The sequence below is a fragment of the Rissa tridactyla genome, chromosome 1 (assembly GCF_028500815.1).
Source record: "Rissa tridactyla isolate bRisTri1 chromosome 1, bRisTri1.patW.cur.20221130, whole genome shotgun sequence".
Lineage (NCBI taxonomy): Eukaryota > Metazoa > Chordata > Aves > Charadriiformes > Laridae > Rissa > Rissa tridactyla.
This window is the reverse complement of record NC_071466.1, coordinates 134,164,148-134,183,158: the sequence shown is the minus strand read 5'-3', so window position 1 is coordinate 134,183,158 and position 19,011 is coordinate 134,164,148. Positions and strand designations below refer to the sequence as shown.

The following is a 19,011-nucleotide window of genomic DNA, read 5'->3' as shown; positions in this document are numbered from 1 at the left end:
TGTTTTGTTGGTGAAACAGCTACAGTGGAATTTTATTTGTGCAGTTCACTCAGCTGTAGACGAGTACTTATAAATAAGCCTATGTGGCTGCTTCACTCTTTGCTTATGTTAAATACAGGACAAGGCACCGTTGGACCTGGAGACATTGAGAGGGGGAGATATGTTTACATTAAATCTCCTACTTTTCTCTCAATGGCAACTATATCACAAAACCACTTCAGAAATGGGCGAGGTTCTTTGTTAAATGTGGTTAGGCTTTTGTTTGTTTGTTTGTTTGTTTGCTGCTTGTATTGCAAGTTTTTCTCAGAAGCCTGCTGCTTCTGGTGGAAGCATCCGTCTTATTTAAGTAATTTACTGTAAAGTCACCTGTTTTCAGGCTGCTTTACTCTTCAGCATAAATAAACTATTCTTCGCTCACTGACTTTTACAGCTCTGGGATTACATTCAAGAACAGATGCTGCCTCAAAAAGTTAGAGAGGGAATAGATAGCAAGAAACCGCTGAAGAGTGACAGCATGAAAAGCATGGCACACTGGGCAGCGCTAGGGGATACAGCAGTAACCTGCCTTGCACATGGTGCAGGCATACAATGGCAAGCAGGGTGCATGGGTGAAGAAATTAAATTTTGTGAGGCAAGTAAGAAAGAATATCTGGAAGTATTTGATCTCTAGTATTTGTTATGAGTACCTTTTCCAAATTGTTGTCTCTATAGTATCGTACTCCATCTGTGGTATGAGTAGGTAACATTGTTATCCATTAGCAGACACCATGTCGCGATACAAAGGCTTGTTTTCTTGCTGCTGTGGTTGCTTGGGTTTTATAAGCAGCTGTTGAATGCTTCTCGTCACTTGTAGCGACTGTCCATAGCATTAACGAAAGCTTGCATGGCCTTTTAAGCAACAGACTTACTCTGCCTTTTTTAAACTCTCTCTCTTTAGTGAGGTGGTAGTGCCATTCCATTATGTAAAACTTACAACACTGCACTTGTGCCTAATACCTTTGTCTAACTAACTCATCAACAGTGTGCCATCCCTGCATCCCCAGACTCAACAGCAAGTTGCCAGTAGACTTCAAAGCACCATGTAAAAATAAGTGTCTGTTTATTTTTAACACAACCATGTTTATTTTAAAATAAATGTCATTCACTAAACACTGGACGAATTCTTCATTCACAACTTTGTCTAGCTTACATATGATTTCCAATTGGGCTAGAGCTTAATCTACCTGAATTCTCTTAACACTATCCTTGCAGGGTAAATATGTGTTTTTCACTGCAGGGGTAAAGTCTATATCCTGTACAGATTTCCTTTGAGCATCACATAGACTCCAGGCATTATCATTATCTGTTCATTTTCACTATTGTGACTAGCAGCAAGGACCTTGTCCCTGACTTGATGTCAGGCTCTAGTACTGAATGAAGAAAAAGAACCGTTCTCCAGGGTGTACCTTGACAAGTGGAATGAATGTGCCAGTAGTTCTAAACCTTGACAAAAGCTTGAGAAGGAAGGGGTTTGATGCAAGAAAATATGGACGAAATAAAATTACTTGTAAGAAAATAAAGACGTTCACATTCACTTCAGCATTCTCAAATTTGAAATAAATAAAGGAAGATCCCTGAAAGTGTTAAATTTTGGTCGAATGACTATGCAGGGAGCTGGATGAGGACTTCCCATTCATAATACTCATAATTTCAGTACTGGTGCATTTGCCAAGAAATGTGAAAATTATATTCTACATCTGTGGCTGTTAGCAGAGCCTTACACTGAATGAAAGGAACATAATTCTTAAAGTGGACAAAATCTTTCTTACTTTTTTGTACATAAGAACACAGGGACAGATCTTTCCAGATGAGAATAATTTTATTTTCTGCTGAATAAAGGCCTGAAGGCAAAGGCAGTTGCTCTTTTCTTACCATCATCCATCACGTGCAAAATTACAATCTCTTCTTCCCCCTTCCTTTTCATATGGCAGTGTATCACAGACTGAACATTGTCATTTTCTGAGTGCTGGGAAGAATCTGCGTTCTCCCATCTAATAGCTATCATTCAGAGTTATTGAAGTCCCTTTTGTGGTCTGACCTGTTCCAGGACTTAGCACTCTTATCACAGTACATGTGGAGGTTACTCTGCAGCCAAGAAGACTCCTGACAGAGAAAATTAAGTAATATTACAGGTGTAAAGCTGATGGGACTTCACAGATATTACTGGCTGTTATGTCTGGACTGTGGCTGTAACGTTTTCAGCTCTGTTAAGGTTTGCATACCTGCAGTCCCACAGCATACATCAAAAATTCTATAATGGTCTTTGAAAACCCAAAGGAAAGGGAATCAAATACAAATGAAAACAAGGTTAGATAATAAGCAAGCTACTCTTCTTCTGAAGTTGTTTATTTACTAAGAAAGATGCATCAATGGCCATTCAGCACCTAGAAACATTTCCAAATAATTATTATTGGAGGTGAAAGCCTGCAAGTACAGTAAGTAATAACCAGATGGGGTAATTCTGCAGCTTCTGGTGTGGTGTTCCATTTTGGAGCATTCCTTAGATACCCTAATTTCATCTTAACTCCTGTATGCGATACTCTTCTTTTACACATTTTTCCTTTTTTATATAACTTTTTGCTATCCACAATCATTTGGAATGTTCTGACTATGGTGATCACCAGCATAGTTCTTTTCTTGAGTGTGTCCCTTGTGTCTTTTGACATCAAACTCTCATCTGAGGTCTATCTGAAAGTTTCCTATACCCTGTAAATGCTCTATGTATTTTGTGGTTAATTAACCAAATGTCAGTCCACAAATGAACTTTCACCTGAGCTTGCTGGTCCATAAAATCAGAGCTGTATCTCTTTATATAGAAAATCAGCTTTAGAAAACGTATATAAAACTTACATAAAAATTGTAAAAGCTTTACTCTAGCACTTCAATGTAAGATCCAAGCACCTTCTGTTAGGTAATTCAGCATAGCATCTTTGCCAAATGTAGAATGTGCCATACTCCCATTTTGTTAATAAGGCGTTTGGGGGTTTTTTTCTTTTTTTTTTTTTTTCTTTTGCTGTAGGATGAATTTCCATCCTTGTTTTAGCTTTTTGCATAGGCACGTTCCTATGCATTTGCAGATTAAATTGGACTAAATTAAGAGGGTTTTATCTGTTATTGGGAAGTTTCCAGACCTACAGGAAAAGAATAAGACTGCCAGTCGGAGTGCTTGTTTCTAATTTTGGTGCAAAACCAGCCACGACAGCTTATATTACTTTAAGCAATGAAACTGTTAAAGGCAGCATAAAAAATCCATTTTTGTGGCTGTGTTGGGTGGGGAGAAGGGGCTGTGGATAATACCTGTAACTGTCATGGCTATTTCCAGGTAGATCACATGACTGTGCTCTTTCGCTTCTCCAATGCTAAAGCTCTTTGAGTGAGTAATGAGAAGACGATTATTTCAGATGGTCAAAGCTGTTTCTGGACTGGTTCTCTTTCATCTGCCAGTGAATCAGTTTAAGTACAGAATGAAATAAACTGTTTTGAAATTGCAACTTTAACAATACATGCTCCATAAAGCAATAAAACCAGTAGTAGCTACTCTATGTAGTAACTTCTCCCTAGAGCAGCAGCATGAGTTAAATGTAAATAAAGTTGCATTGTTTCTGGAATCTGAATTAATGAGTTTCCTGCCTTTGCTTCTCTCTTTTCCCTCCTCTTAGCCTGTCCCCTTGGTTTCTTTAAAGTATCTGTGGGAGATGACCCCTGCCACCCATGCCCTGCCCACAGCCATGCTCCACTGCCAGGTTCCAGAGAATGTGCGTGTCAGAACCGCTACTATCGATCTGCTTCCGACAATTCTGATGCTCCCTGCACTGGTAAGTATTTGGATGGAGTGTTGGAAAGCAAGAAGGGCAGTTAATGAGAGAGAACGTGCCCAAGTTGCGATTCACCTCTCCTCGTGACCTCTGAAATAACCCAGAACTTCCCTTTGCCCCTTCAGTTGCCTACAGGGTGTATCCACTGGCTGAAAGTAGATGAGAAGGCAGATGAGAAGGCATGTTCCCACATGCGTTTTTACAACGTTGATACATTGCTGAAACTGTGTTTTGAGAATACTGGGGTGTTGCAATACTAGATGCTCAGAGTCATGCAGCCTTAAATAGGTCCACTGCATAAGTGTATGCATAAGGTCCAGCTTTTAATGAGAGAATAATATGCTAATTTCTCATGAAATACTAAACTAATTTAATACATGGGGTAAATATTGTTCATTGAAGGAGTTAACCAGTATTTTCTTCCCTTTATCATTGAAAGTGTGAAGACCATATTTACTACACAGAATTCAAATTCTTCAGATTTTATTTATGGGAAAATAATTAATTTTTTCATTGGTTTCTCTGTGGTTCTCATCAGTTATGACTTTTCACAGTCATTGATTATGAATATTAATCGTTCAAGAAAGAATAATTAGATGCAGAAAATTAAATAAGGTTAGTGATTAGCAATCAAAAATATAGTTTAAATAATATATCAAACATCACTCTTGAATTTTGTGTAAGCGACAGGGAAAAAAATTTAACTTCCTAAAGCATCTTGCAAACACTTTATGGCTCTGAAGTTAAACACTCAGAAATTAGGAAATGGGATTGTGGGGTTTTTTTCTGTAATCCCTTGTTTCCTATACTGCATACAATCCTTCTTCTGCAGCATCGAGCAATCTTTACTTCACAGGGATTATTTTTCCTGAGCAGTTGTCTATCCTTTGCACTGACTGTGATAAGAATCCTCAGGGAAAACTAGTATGTGATCATGCAATTAAATACTATACTACAATACAAATGCTGAACAGCCCAGTTAAGATCACAAAAGAAAATTTAATTCTGACATTTCCTGATGTGCAAATGCTTCATCTTGTCAGTAATACAATTTTAAAAAAATCTCTGTGCAATTTTCCAGCATTTTTTTTTTAACAACACTGGAAATGTGTGTCCCCAGGGAAATACACCTAATGGAAATACGCAAATGCTCCAGCAATGAACTATATTGCAGCCAGAGAAATCCCCCACAAAGGCCTCATCCACCTGTACTAACAAAGGGCATCATCCTTTATATTGATCAGCGTTAGACAGAGAAATATTTCATCAATATTTCTTGACTATAGATTAATGGTGAGAATGAGTATTATTGGATTTCATTACAGCCTTTGGAGGGAAATGTTCTGTAAATCATGTTTCTCTCGACCTTCCCTGTTATCCAGCTCAGCCTCTCTGTCCCTACCCTTCCAGTCCTCCTTCACATCTATGCCCAGGTTTAGCAGTGCAACACTGCTGCTTATTTTTAGTTGTCTGAGCTTTTAACTTTCTAACTCTGGTGTCGTGTCCCATTCTCATCACCACGCCGTCTTCTCACCCTCTGCATTTTCCCCCATCTCTTCACTGTCTCTGTGCCAGCAGGGGAAGGGTTGGATGCACAGAATGGGCAGTTTTTCAGCTGTCGGAGTTTACGCCTGACGCCATTCAGGAATCTGGCTGGCAGCAGGAATAATCATAAGGAAACTGGTGTTCAGTTCCTGCAATAGGTGGAACAGGCTAACTGTCCAGAGATATTAGGTGCCAAAGGAGAGAATTAGAGGTCTCGGTAGAGACATGTTTTTACTAAACTTGTGCAAAATTTGACATTTCAAAGGCTTGGAAGTTCCCTAAACATTGGCTATTCTTTTAGGGAAAAGCAAAAGTCACACCCTTGAAACAAAAAGCCTTGTTAATTTTGTTTCTTTAAAATGTGATAGTACAGTCGCTCCTTAGTGTATGTAATTGTATGTTTGATGTAGAGAAGAATATGTTTTTCTTAGCCTTGTTCAAATTAACAACTAGAGAAGAGTAAGAATGAGAAGAAAAAGCAACTTGTTCTTCTGTTCTTTTCCCCCTGCTTTGTCTTCTCCCCTCCCCAGCCTCTCTCCCATTCTTTCATGGGATTTTGATCTTTCGTTCTGTGTTCTAGGCATCCCGTCTGCTCCCCGTGACCTTAGCTATGAAATTGTTGGCTCCAACGTGCTCCTGACCTGGCGCCTCCCCAAGGACCTGGGTGGCCGCAAGGATGTTTTCTTCAACGTCATCTGCAAAGTATGCCCAGCAGGGTCCTCAGGGCCATGTGTGCGTTGTGGGGACAGCATACAATTTGAACCACGCCAAGTGGGCCTGACAGAAAGTCGCGTGCAAGTCTCCAACCTTTTGGCCCGTGTGCAGTACACCTTTGAGATCCAGGCTGTCAACTTGGTGACTGAATTGAGCTCAGAAGCACCCCACTATGCCACCATCAATGTTAGCACCAGCCAGTCAGGTGAGGAGACTCCTGCATCTGAGTCCCAAAATTTCCACTTCTGTCTCTCATTTGATTTGCTTTCATCTTTTGAATCCTGGAGCTTTGTCTTCTTACTTTTGTGTTGTGCTTTTTTTTATTGTGCCCTGCTAGTTCCATGATTTCACTTCTGCCCTTCTCATTCCTTCTTTCTCTGAATGGGCTTTCCTTTCTTCCCTCTTGGCAGAAAAACTGAGTTTAGCAGCTGATGTGGTTGTATAATGAGAAGAGTTGTTGGGGCAGAAGCTGCCCTGGAGAACATGGCAATGGGAGATGTAGTTCTGTGAGTCAGACATATCATGTTGCTTCATAGTGAAGGACAGGAGACACGATTAGGATTTGACAGGGATTTTGTGGGCATCAGGCTGCCACAGCAGCTCTTAGAGAGCATTTCTTCATTCCCTCTTCACCTTCTCTATATCCTACTCTTCTCCATTTCATCTTTTATACTTCAGTCAGTCTTCCTAGCATTTTTTCATCTGTTCGCTTTTCTTTTTTTGTCTTTCTATGTTGCGAGGTACTCTGTTTTTCCATCCTTTCTTGTTCCTGTACACCACCTTCCATTCTCCTCATTTCAGTTCATACTCTACTGCACTTTAACAAGTGGTATTGAGTGTTTCATCAAATCTGTCCACCTTTGCCTTGCTGCATATCAAAGCGAGGAAGTGGGAAATAGAGAGACAGATAGGCACTGTCTAAAGATGAAGATACAGTTAAAGATATAGATAGGCACTGTATGACAAGAAAGAATGTATACACTGATATTTACTTGGCAACTAAGTATACATGACCTTGGGATGGTGCATGTTAATACTGTGTGGTCCTGTGGTCATAAAAGAATATGAAAACTGCAGTTTTTACAATTGTTGGGGAGTTGTTAAACTGAAGTTTGATAGAGGATCCAGAAGCAGAATCACCACTCCAATTTTACTGAAATTACTCTAGGTTCTTCCACATGTCATGTATTTTCTTCTACCCTGTTCTTGCCTTTTCAACCTTGCTGTTCTGATAAGTGGTCTTGGAATATTGTTCTCTTGTCAATAGGAAACAAAGTGGGATTTTTGTTCTTTTTTTTGTTTTTTACATGATAGAGATATTAAAATGTGTTGATGTGTTGTACTGTTGTATCAAAGCTGTTGTGATCCCTGTAACTAGGAACGAAATGACAGAGATGACTAAACTAAAATACTAGTGGCTTGTGTGGGCAAGCAAAGGAAGGGAAGAGATTAAACAGTGGAAGAGTAGGTCATATGGATGGGTAGCATACAGAAAGCTTTAATGCAGAGGAGAATGGAGACCAGCATTAAGCAAATTCTGATTTTCTGTAAATATCATATTCAAAGACTGGAGCTGGAGAGAGCCACACGCAAACGGGCATACGGTTCTGCTAAATGTCGGCAATAAGAGACTAGGCATATGTTGTTCTTTACAAGCATGTATAAGCTGGTACGGAGAGGAATTGTACACAGCTTCTTTAAGAGGATATAATGAGGACTAAAGTGATGAGGAGGAGAAAGAGGGGGAATAATTTGAAATGAGTGACAGAAAATGTCTGTAAACATTTAGAAATGTGTAAATGTTAAACAAATTCCTGATGAGATTCCACAGAGTAGTTGTGGAAACCATTGCAAAACGAGGCTTCAATAAAGCTCAAGAGAAATGCTGCAGAGCCAGATGTGGCATCTTGATCTTGATTAAATCACATCTTTTAATTTCTGCTTCTATGCTATGGAAAGGATTATATATACACCCCAAGTAATTTCCTACTGTTAGCAGATGCCAGGGGTTAGACAATGTCCGGTTTTTCCATCTGGATTGTTACCTGACAGGCACTGAGTAGTAGCGCATGTATAGGATACTCGGTCCCCTTAAAAGGCTGGCTGCAAGTGGGTGATCCGCGTTTGTTTCCAGTAAAAGATATGTCTGGGTAATTTGTATAGTAATTCCAGGCAGTTCATTTGACTTCTACTGGAGGCAGGTGGGTGTTCTATTAACATCCTGAAGAGTTATCTTTCTTCGTGCTTCACATCTCAGCCTTCTTCACCTATATCTGAGGTAATGTAATTGAGTGGCTGCTTCTTCTCCTACCTGGAATCACCAAATCTGCCCTCTTCTTTTGCTTCTGTTTGACTTCTCTCACCACTCCTATTCCTCCAGGTGTCTGTTGGTGTCTCTGGGTGTGTTGGTTCTCTCTCTTTTTAAGGTGCCTCTCTTGTGCACAGATGGAGTTTCAGGGGAGGACAACTGTCTTAAACAGCAATGTGTACCGAGTGACTTCTTTTTGTGTTTCACATTTATTTTCCTTGCTCTTCCTCAAGATCGTTAGGAATGAGCTTGAGATGAGCTGCCCTCGATTTGTAGTGACAGCTCATACTAACAAGGCCCTGCTTCCTCTATCACGTGGCATGTCTCATCCATACCCCCTCCCTTCAATCCCTTCAGCAGCTTTTCACTTTAGTGTGGTTTATTGTTGTTGTTGTTGTGTTATTATAACAATTATTATTATTACTATTATTATTCAAACAGAGACGGACGTTTCAGGATCTTATATTCTGAAAGAGACAAGGAGGGGGCAGGAAGGCATGAAGGGTGTAAAAAAGCAAAGTGGAGAAAGATAAGCTTTTGGAATAAATGGCCGTAGCAAAAAATTTCTCTACATTGAATTAAAGACGACCAAAGAAAGACCCTCCGGCCCTGGCAATTTCTCAATATTCTGCTTACTCATGCATCTTGCTTATTCCAGTTGCTGATCAAAAAAATTCCTCCTTCCCACCCTCTGCCCCTTTGTTAGACATTTCTTAGGCAATATTCTGTACTGGAACAGTTCTGCTTTGCTTTTTCCCCTGCTACCTATTTGTTCTTTATTCCTGTCTCCAAAACAATGTTCATCTAGGAATTTGCTTACCCCTAACAGTCTGCTAGCCCTGCTTCGAAGTGTGATAGGATCCTTTGGTTACACAATCACTTTTTTCTGTGGTAGCCTGATTATGATGTTCCTACTCTTCAGTGACTATGTGTTTGAAGACAGGATAAGAAGGGCTGGCACTGAAAAACTGCCTTTAATATAGTAATACCTAACTTTCTGTAACAAAAAGCATCTGAAACCTTTTTGGATAGTAATAATAAAACCTGTTTGGATAGTAATAGTATGACATGCAGATTACCAGAAGGATAAACTATCCAGAGATGAGACAAGAGAGAAGGGAGTTGCGCTCAGCTCAGGTTTGAATTGCTGAGGGTGAATACCTAAAGAAGTGTCAGAATATATAGAAAGATGTTGTGAGGCTGTTCTGGAGAGCATGAAGTGCATGAGGAAAGGCTATTATGTAATTGTAGTAGAGTTATGCATCTTCACAGAGGGGAACCTGACACAAAAAAAGCAAAGAACTTAAAATCCAACCTTATTGTTAAAAAAAAAAAAAATCTGACTAAGATTTTAATGATTATTTTAACATCTCGGAGTGTAATTATCAGGGTAAAAAACAATCTCTTCTCATGTCTCAGGACAGAAGTCAGGTTTTCATTTAAAGGATTGTGAAAAAACTTTCTCTGTGCAGAGCTGTAAATACCTGTCCATTTTTTTCTTACATCTTCCGCTGAAGCATGTAGTAATATCTGTTGCCAGTGACACACTACTGAACTTATTCATTCAGGCAGTTGTTACCTTCCTAGAAAGAAGAGGAAGAGATAAAGAAAGCAAAGATTCAAATGTTGGAGCAAATCTATGCAGGCTTTAAAAAGCAAGTAGATTTTTTTAACTGAATCCAGACATTATGAGAGCAATGGAGATATGTGAGGATAAAGGTTATGTGACCAGGTTGCCTTGTACCTGTGAAAAGATTTGTAGCAGCTTTCTACATGAGTTGGACTCAGAGCAGTGGGACCTGGCAATACCAGAAGATCTGTAGAACTGCAGGAATTAAAGCCAGACAGTCTGAAGGCTTGTGTAAGAGGCTGAATGGGGACAAGGACAGTTACGGGTAGTGCCAGGAAATTTAAGAGGACTTGACAGAAGATTTTCAGGTGAAATGGTGTGAGAAGAGGAAAAGAATTAAATGCCAAGTATGATTACGACATTATGAAGGGAAATGGATGAGTTGCTTGAAGATGTTTGCTTTTTCAAAGAGAGACAAGAGAGTCCAGTAGACTTAGCTGGCAAGAGCAGGGACAGAGGCAAGGCATTTTCTTGATCAAAACAGGAAAGGAATAAAAAGAGAGCTGTCAAAAGCTACATACTACTGTGTTTTGCCAGGCTAGAACCAGCAAGTAAAAACAAGTAGAGTGTGAGCTCTGTGTTCATTGTCTGCTGAATGAACTGCATTAATTTTCAACATAACAAGCGGTTTGAACAACCCTGACCACTTGCCAAAATCCCTAAGAATTTAACAGTATTGTTTTGTTCTTACATAGGAACAACAAAAATACTCTTAAGGTTTAATTTTTCCCTTAGTTATATTAGTCAACTTTGCCCTCTTCAGCGTATTCGCCTAGTTATGACTGGGACTTCATAAAAATTTCTATGATCACTCCACAAAAAGAAACTATTCCAGTTTCTCTCTTTACTATGTCCTATCTCTGCAGCACGAGCAGAGAATGAATGTGCTTGTTTTCACATTTCAGGTTTCAGCAACTGCTTAAACAAAGATGGAAACTTTTTGAGCAAGTAGAAATAGGAGGTGCATAGTAAAACATGGCACCCTGTGGCATAAAGGAATTTTTCCCGTTTATTAGGCATGAGTGGAACCCATACACAAAAAGTAGTAATAATAGAGGTAAGGGAAGTGAAAATAGCTAATTTGCCTTTCTAAAGTACTCTTCATCCACAGGAAGTAAAGTACGAGGTTATGACAGAAGACAGCCCAAGACACTTTTAAAGGATTTTCGGGTATTTAGAGAAAGGGTTAGAACTAAATTGAAGTCTGTGGAAAAGACATAGGACATTTTCAAAATAATGGTAAGATATTAAACACATAAAGAAGGAAATTCTATGCTGTATTCAGATCGATCTTCCTTGAAGATCATATGTGGGAAGATGTGTGGAACAAAGCTAGGGTCTTCATGCCATTTGCTTGGAATATTAGCATAATAGGATACCTGAAGAAGTAACGAAGGAGAAAGAAGAATGTGAGAGTGGTAGATTTGGGTCTAGTATTAGAGAATATAGAGGCGTATTAGAGAACATCAGAGGCATAGCTGAGGTTGATCAAACCATGTGAAATATAATGAGAGAGACACTGGATGCTTTCAGAAGCTTATGGGACAGAAGGGGAAGAAAACCCATAAATACCTAGAAAGCACACACAAGCCCTGGCAGGGTTTAGCTTGAATCCCAATTAAGTGGTGACCTGTGAGCCAGTTGTCTGAATTCCTGTTGTAGCCCGTGGATGCCTAGTCAGTAATGCAGAATGAATGATTCAGCTGTCAGGTCACAATCAGAAAATGGCTAAGCTTGGAAGAGACCTCTGGAGGACATCTTCTGCAAACCCCCTCTGCTCAAGTAGGGTCACCTTGAGCAAGTTGTTCACGACCACATCCAGAACACTTTTGAATATGTCCAAGGAGGGAATCTCCTCAAGCCCTCTAGGTAGCCCGCCCCAGTGCTCAGTCACCCTCATGGTAAAAAGCGTTTCTTTGTGTTCAGAGGGAACATCCTGTGTGTCAGTTTCTGCCCATTGCCTCTGGGCCTGTCACTGGGCACTGCTGAAGAGAGCTTGTCTTCGTCCTCTTTGCATCCTCCCTTCAAGTATTTGTGCACGTTCACGAGATCACTGGAGGCCTTACTTCTCCAGGCTGAATGGTCCCAGCTGTCTCAGCTCTCCTCCTGTGAGAGTTGCTTCAGTCCCTTAGTCATCTTTGTAGCCCTTTCCTGGATTCTCTCCAGTATGTCCATGTCTCTTTTGTACTGGGGGGCCCAGAACTCGGCACAGGACTCCAAGCATGGCCTCACAAGAGTAGAGGGGAAAGGTCACCTCCCTCGACCTGCTGGCAGCATTCCTCCTAATGCAGCCTAGGATACCATTGGCTTTCTTTGCAGCAAGGGCACATTGATGGCTCATGTTCAACTTGGTGTCGACCAGGACCTCCCAGACATTTTCTGCAAAGTTGCTTTCAGGTGGTCAGGCCCCAGCATATACTGGTTCATGGGATTATTCCTCTCCAGGTGCAGGACTGTGCAGTTCCCCTTGTTGAACTGCATGAGGTTCCTGTCAGCCCATTTCTCCAGCCTGTCGAGGCCCTCTGGACGGCAGGGCAACCTGCTGGTGTATCAGCCACTCCTCCCAGTTTTGTGTTATCAACAACCTTGCTGAGGGTGCACATTGCCTCATCGTCCATGTCATTAGTGAAGATATTGAACAGTATTGGACCTGATATTGACCCCTGGAGTACACCACTAGGTGCTGGCCTCCATCTAGACTTCATTTCACTGATCACCACTCTCTGGTCTCAGTTGTTCAGGCAGTTTTCAATTAACCTCACTGTCTGCTCATCTGGCCCATACTTCATCAGGTCGTCTATGAGGATATTAGAGGAGTCAGTGCTTAAAGCCCTTACAGTGTTCTCCATGAGGATATTATTGTTCAACATGTGTATCAATGACCTGGATGAGGGGACAGAGGCTGAGCTGCTTGCATTTCCCTGGGTCCGCCTTCTTGCCCCTCTCGAAGATAGGAGTGACATTTGCTTTCCCCTAGTTCTCAGGCACCTCTCACAGCCACCAGAATCATTCAAAGATTATCAAGAGCGGCCTCTAAAGAACATGAACGAGCTTCCGCATGGAATCATGATCCCTATCAGGGTGGATGGAATTATGTAGGTCCAGTCTGCCTAAATATTCCTGGCCCTGATCTTCTACCAGGAATAAGATCATCCTTGCTTCAGACGTCCCTACTGGTCCGTGTGACCTGGAGCTCCTAAACGCTGGTCTTGCTAGTAAAGACTGATGTGAAGACGACATTCATGTCCTGTGATACCAGGTTCCCTGTGCCACCCAGCAGCGGGCCCACAATTTCTCCAGCCTTCCTTCAGTCATTTATGTACCTAGAGAAGCCCTTCTTGCTTTTGACATCCTTTGCCAGATCCTTTGCCGATTTCAGGCAGGCTTTGGCTTTCCTAACCATATCTCTGCATGCTTGGACAGTGCCTCTCTGTTCCTCCCAGGTTACCTGTCTCTGCTTAACACCTTCTGTGTACTCCCTTTTTTTGTTCGAGTTTAGCCGGGAGCCCCTTGTTCAAACATGCAGGCCTTCTGGCATTTTTTGCCTGAATTCCTGCTCGTTGGTATGCACCACTTTTGCAGCTGGAGCAGGTAAGCCTTGCACATTACGTCGCTTTTGGGGGGCCAGTCTTGCCTCCAGGGTCTTATTCCATGGGACTTCTCCAAGCAGATCCCCAAAGGGCTTGAATCTGCTCTCCTGAATCTGGTGTTGCGAGCTCAATATTAGCTCTCGTCACCCCTCTCAGGATGTTAACCTCCACCATCTCATGGTCACTGCAACCAAGGATGCCTTCAACTTCACATCACCAAAGAGCCCTTCCTTGTTTGTGAGCATGAGGTCCGTCAGGGCAGCTCCCCTCATTGTCTCCTCTATTGCTTGAGTCAGGAAGTAGTCCCTGATGCTTTCCAGGAACTTCCTGGATTGCTTATGGCCTGCCGTGTTGCTCATCCAGCAGATCTTAGGGTGTTTGAAGTCCCCCTTGAGGATCAGTGCCTCCGAACGTGAGGCTACTTCCAGCTGCCAGCTCCATTCAGTTATTCCCATGTAAGCATCTAAGTCCCTCTGAGACACCCTGGTGTAGCCAAGACATCTACTCAGGGCTAGCAGATATGGCGTAGGAACAGCAGAAGACCCAGCACCTACCATGCCATCTGGATGACAGAGAGAATGGATACGAGGGGCCTCTCAAATGCATGGGTAACTGAATTGCTGCTTGGGTCTTTGCTTTAGAGTGAGCCTTATTGCTCATTAGGTTCCACTGATTGTATTGACTGGGGATGGGAGTCATCTGGCTAGCACGGGTATCTGCACGGAATATGGATTCTATGTCACTCACATGCCAGAGATGGTCTTGGTGTCCTGAGAATGGCACTTGGCTGTGCTCTGCATAAGTGGGGATTGCCATGTAACTTTATATTTGCCTGCACTTCCTTCACATTCCTTCCTTACCTAGTCTGTCGATTTAGGTAGATTTTTAGGTTTGCAGCACATGTTGCTGGCCTGGGGAGATACTACAGTCAAGGACCTCATCTTTTCTCGAAAACAGCAGAAACTTTTCAAACATGAGTAGTTCAGAGAATGTAGCATTTTCAATGTACTCAAAATATCTTAAATCCACCCTTGTGTGCTACCAGGAAAAAATTTGTCCTGCCATGTAGAATAGTTGCAACTGACAGCTCACAAAAAAATAGAGTCTGGGAGCTGTATTTAAGTGGAGTTTGACAGCTTTACAGCTTTAATTAGGTTTTATATGTGCATGATTTTCCCATACATTTGCTATTTTATAAATAGTATACAAAAAGTAGCCGTAGCCCTTTTTCAGTCTTGCTTAGCGGTTTGATCTCACAAAATGTTGTTTGCACTCATTGAATAATTAGAATAGAATAGAATAGAATAGAATAGAATAGAATAGAATAGAATAGAATAGAATAGAATAGAATAGCATAGAGGAGAGGGGAGGGGAGGGGAGAGGAGAGGAGAGGAGAGGAGAGGAGAGGAGAGGAGAGGAGAGAATACAACAGAGTAGTTCAGTTGGTAGGGACCTACAACGATCATCTAGTCGATCTGCCCCGACTGGATTGAGTGAGGCCCTGTGATTTTAGTTGTTGTTAGAGACAGACCTAGCATTTCTCCATTTATAAAGCCCATGTGAAAGGAATGAATAAAAGTGATAAATCAACATGGAACTGGACACTTGTATGTAGGAAACGAGCTCTGAAAGCAATGTCCTGTTATAAACATTTGAAAGTCAGCATGCATACAAAGGAAAATACTCATCTAGCACTTCTGTGGCAGCAGAGGGTAGGGTAGTTTGGGTGTTTTCTTAAGACATAAAACCTTGACCTTTGTATTTCCTAATTTATTAACACCAGGAGTGTAACTTTATCATACACTTCTGACAAATAGGCACTTATTCCACCCACAAATAGGTTCACACTTCACATCACTGTAGTAGTAGTGTTCACATCACCCTAGTATAAATTTTTTCAAAGAAGAAATCTAGATATCTCCTTTACTTGAAGTGGTGGGAGAGCTTCCTGGCAAGTGTTTCATAAGTTTTGTCCTTAAAAGAGAGGCAAACACACCTATCAAAATCTGAACTCTGTCTCAGAGAGGTAGATTAACTGTCTTGCGTTGATTCATAGCTATTTTTATTACTGAGCATTTTTACTGGTTTAGGCTTCTGCCTTAAGTAGTTTCTGCTTATTAGGTATGTACCACTGAAATGACTATTTTTAATACAGCAGACTGCATTATCCTGGGCATCCCCACCACCACCATCCGATTACCCTGAGTGATGGACATACCTGGATAATAGGGACATTCTAGAATGCTGCACTGCATGGTCGAGAGATACACACAGTGTAACTCTGGGTAAAGCCACTCCAGTGATTTTTTTCTTATGTTTCCAGTATTTCTAATTCGACTAGTTGTGCTGCTTCTGCATACTGCCCATCTGAGTGGGGTACTGTGTATCATCATTGTTCTGGTGCCGATTTCGCTGTGCCTAAATGTACTATGCACAGTGCCAGCTCAGCTCTTTGTACTGTTGGCAAAAGATAACCTGTTGATGGGTAGCTGAAAATTGATAGTATATATTAAAATCAGAATTGATATATTTTAACTAAAATACAGGTCAGATGTCGCTACTTGACCTTGAGTATTCCTTCCAGGTACAGGAAAAATTGTGGACTGGGAAGAAATTAGAAGGGTGGGAAGAACAACTGCTGGAGGTGGGAAGGAGAGGAATGAAAAGAGGTGGGTGGGCAGGAATGGAGGGGAGATTTAATGCCAGTCATTTTGCAAAATTCGAAACTAGAAGGAAGTGGACTCTTCGGTTACAGTGTAGCTGTGAATTTAGGTTTGCACCTCTCACACATAAAGTGTGTGCTTTATGTCCCATCAGAAGGAAGTTAAACTTTGCATAACATTAAAATGTAGCAAACTCTGTCTCGATCAAATGTTAACTGACCAGTTATCCCATTCTCCTCACATCATCATTTGAATACAATGTTCTTGATTTTTTTCTTAAATGCTACATACGGTCTTGATTAATTGCTGCTGTCTTCCACCCTTATTGAAACATTGTCATCAGCAGGTGAATTAGTTGTGCAATCTTGTTTGAAAGACAAGCAATTGTAAGAAATAAAGCGAATAAGGATGAAAGCATTTTATTGTTTATACTCTTACATTTTTATTTCATTTACATTTTTAACTGGTTCCCACTTGCCTGAGCTGTTTGGATCCCATTTGAATTGTGTCTTTCAGAATAATTGTATCTTGTTATTAAAAACATTCCTTTTATCCTTTTCATGATTATGAGGGGAAAAAATGCTATTCAGCAGGTTTTGATCATTTACCAAATGTCTCTGCCTCATTCCTCACTTCAAGGAAGTTTATGTCCGTTGTGTAAAACCAGTGGATTTAGGTGTCAGCTTTTCATTGGCATGCTTTTTCTGGAAGATGTAAATGTTGCTGAAAATATTATTTCCGTCAGGAAAACGAGCGTTCTCTAGCCCTCTATGTCGAGGCTTCTTGGCAACATGACATTTTGCTTGCAGAAGGAAAGCAAAACTTGAGAAGAGCTTTATGGACAGACAACTGGCAAGGTGAAGGATTCTCTTCCAAGTACCCTGAATTTTTTCCTTGGAAGTATCTTCCTAAGAAGAAACTCATATTCTTTTAGCTTTCACACAAGCCTGGAGAGTGTGTGTGTACGTATAAATTCGTGGATGTTTTTTGTAGAAGTGGATTTTCATTCTTGAGAAAGATTCACATGCAACTTCCTTTAATAACCATTTATCCCCCTTCCTGATCTGAGGACATTTTTTGGAAGAAGTAACTACTTCAGGAAAGGGGCTGTTATTAAATAGGTATTCTGTACTTTTGTTGTCTTCAGAACATGTGAATGGTGCTTCCAGGAGGACAAAGACATGGAAAGCAAAACTGCCCCAAATAGTAGCTTGGATTGTTTCTCATTGCAATGTAATTTTAGTTCAGTGAACAGTGTTTGAAATCATTAATCATATTATCTTCAGTATGGTATTTTGTTTCCTTCCTACTGATCTAATGAATTTCGGGTTAGTGACAAGTAATGGCAATTACACAAGTCTTGAACTGAACTTCAGGCTTTTAGAATAGCCAGTCAAAACATTTCTCAAATTGGTAGACACAAGCTCTTGCTTGCTTTCTGGTTTAGATTCATGCTTCCAAAGCCCTCTTTTATGTTTGATGTCCGGATCCTTGCTTTGTACATAAAGGGAAGTTGACATTTTCCCACAGTAATTAATACCAGACACAGATTATAAGAACTTAATATCATAGTGGAATCAAGAGAGCTAACAGCTCCACCTGGGTAGTACGCCAGGCTGGCCTTGTTCACCAAAAGACAAAAACTTAGCAAGCTATTTAAGAACAGACAGAAAAACTATATGTGAAGCTTCCACACTTACACACTTAACAATGATCTTTAGGTGATGGTTCCAGGCAGTAGTGCTAGTTAGAAGCCCATTCAGACTGGACTTCTATGGTTCAATGGCCCAGAATTGGACTGAGAGTCTCAAATACAGTGGCAGTTTTGACATCTGGGCAACAGTCCTGACAGGTGTTGGCCTGAGATCCAGGAGCTGGTCTGAACACAAGGCTGCGTATCAGGCTATGAAAATGAGATGCTTTCATTCTTTGTAATCTGCAACTGAACTGGGATCGCTGAACTGAGCAATGCTTCAAAGTCTGTTCCTTGACGCATCAGTGTTCTCGTCTGCCTCCATCTTCTGGTTTGCAGCCATCATCTGGTAGTGAAAGGCCTCCATTACTCAAGCCCATACTTGATTTTTTTCCCCAGGCAAAGAATTATAATCCGGGGGAGAAGCAGAAGAGAGGTAGTATGCTCTGCTTTTTCTCTGACCACTCTCGCATTGTTCCTCCAAGCGCGATCCTAGAACAAGGCAGTGGCGCTGAGCAGCTTGTCATCTTGTTTGTAAAAATTGCAAATTTGAAGATCAGGGTAATGTTCCAGTTACAATATGGTTCATGTCATAATTCCTGTGCATGATCAGTTGGATGTGGATTTCTTCATTTTCTTTCTGTCTAAGTTGTCAGTGACTGTATCTCCCAGTAGAGTAGAATTGGGCCTGGATTTCTTCTGGTTATTTTATAAAGTACTTCATAATGCAAATTAAGGGAAATTAAAGGAAGAGCTGACCTTACTTATTAACTCATCATAATGAATATTCAATTATAGTTCCTTGTTAAGCTTATTCCTTGGCAATCTCTCCTTCCTCTCTTTTGTTCCAGTCCCCTCTGCTGTCCCTATGATGCATCAGGTGAGTCGTACTACCAGTAGCATCACGCTATCATGGCCTCAGCCAGACCAGCCCAATGGGATCATCCTGGATTACCAGTTACGCTACTTCGACAAGGTGAGCAGAAGGTGATGCAGTGATGATTGTTGTATATC

General features: G+C 41.1%; 1 protein-coding gene across 2 annotated transcripts in view; it reads left to right on the top strand.

Moving 5' to 3' along the window:
• Positions 1–19,011, top strand: part of LOC128910749 (ephrin type-B receptor 5) — a 74,393-nt gene that overhangs the window by 43,806 nt on the left and 11,576 nt on the right. For both annotated transcript variants that reach the window (XM_054204378.1, XM_054204368.1), the window contains exons 5-7: positions 3,699–3,854; positions 5,980–6,318; positions 18,849–18,973. In XM_054204378.1, the coding sequence (XP_054060353.1) occupies positions 3,699–3,854; positions 5,980–6,318; positions 18,849–18,973 (620 nt within the window). The remainder of the gene's footprint in view (positions 1–3,698; positions 3,855–5,979; positions 6,319–18,848; positions 18,974–19,011) is intronic.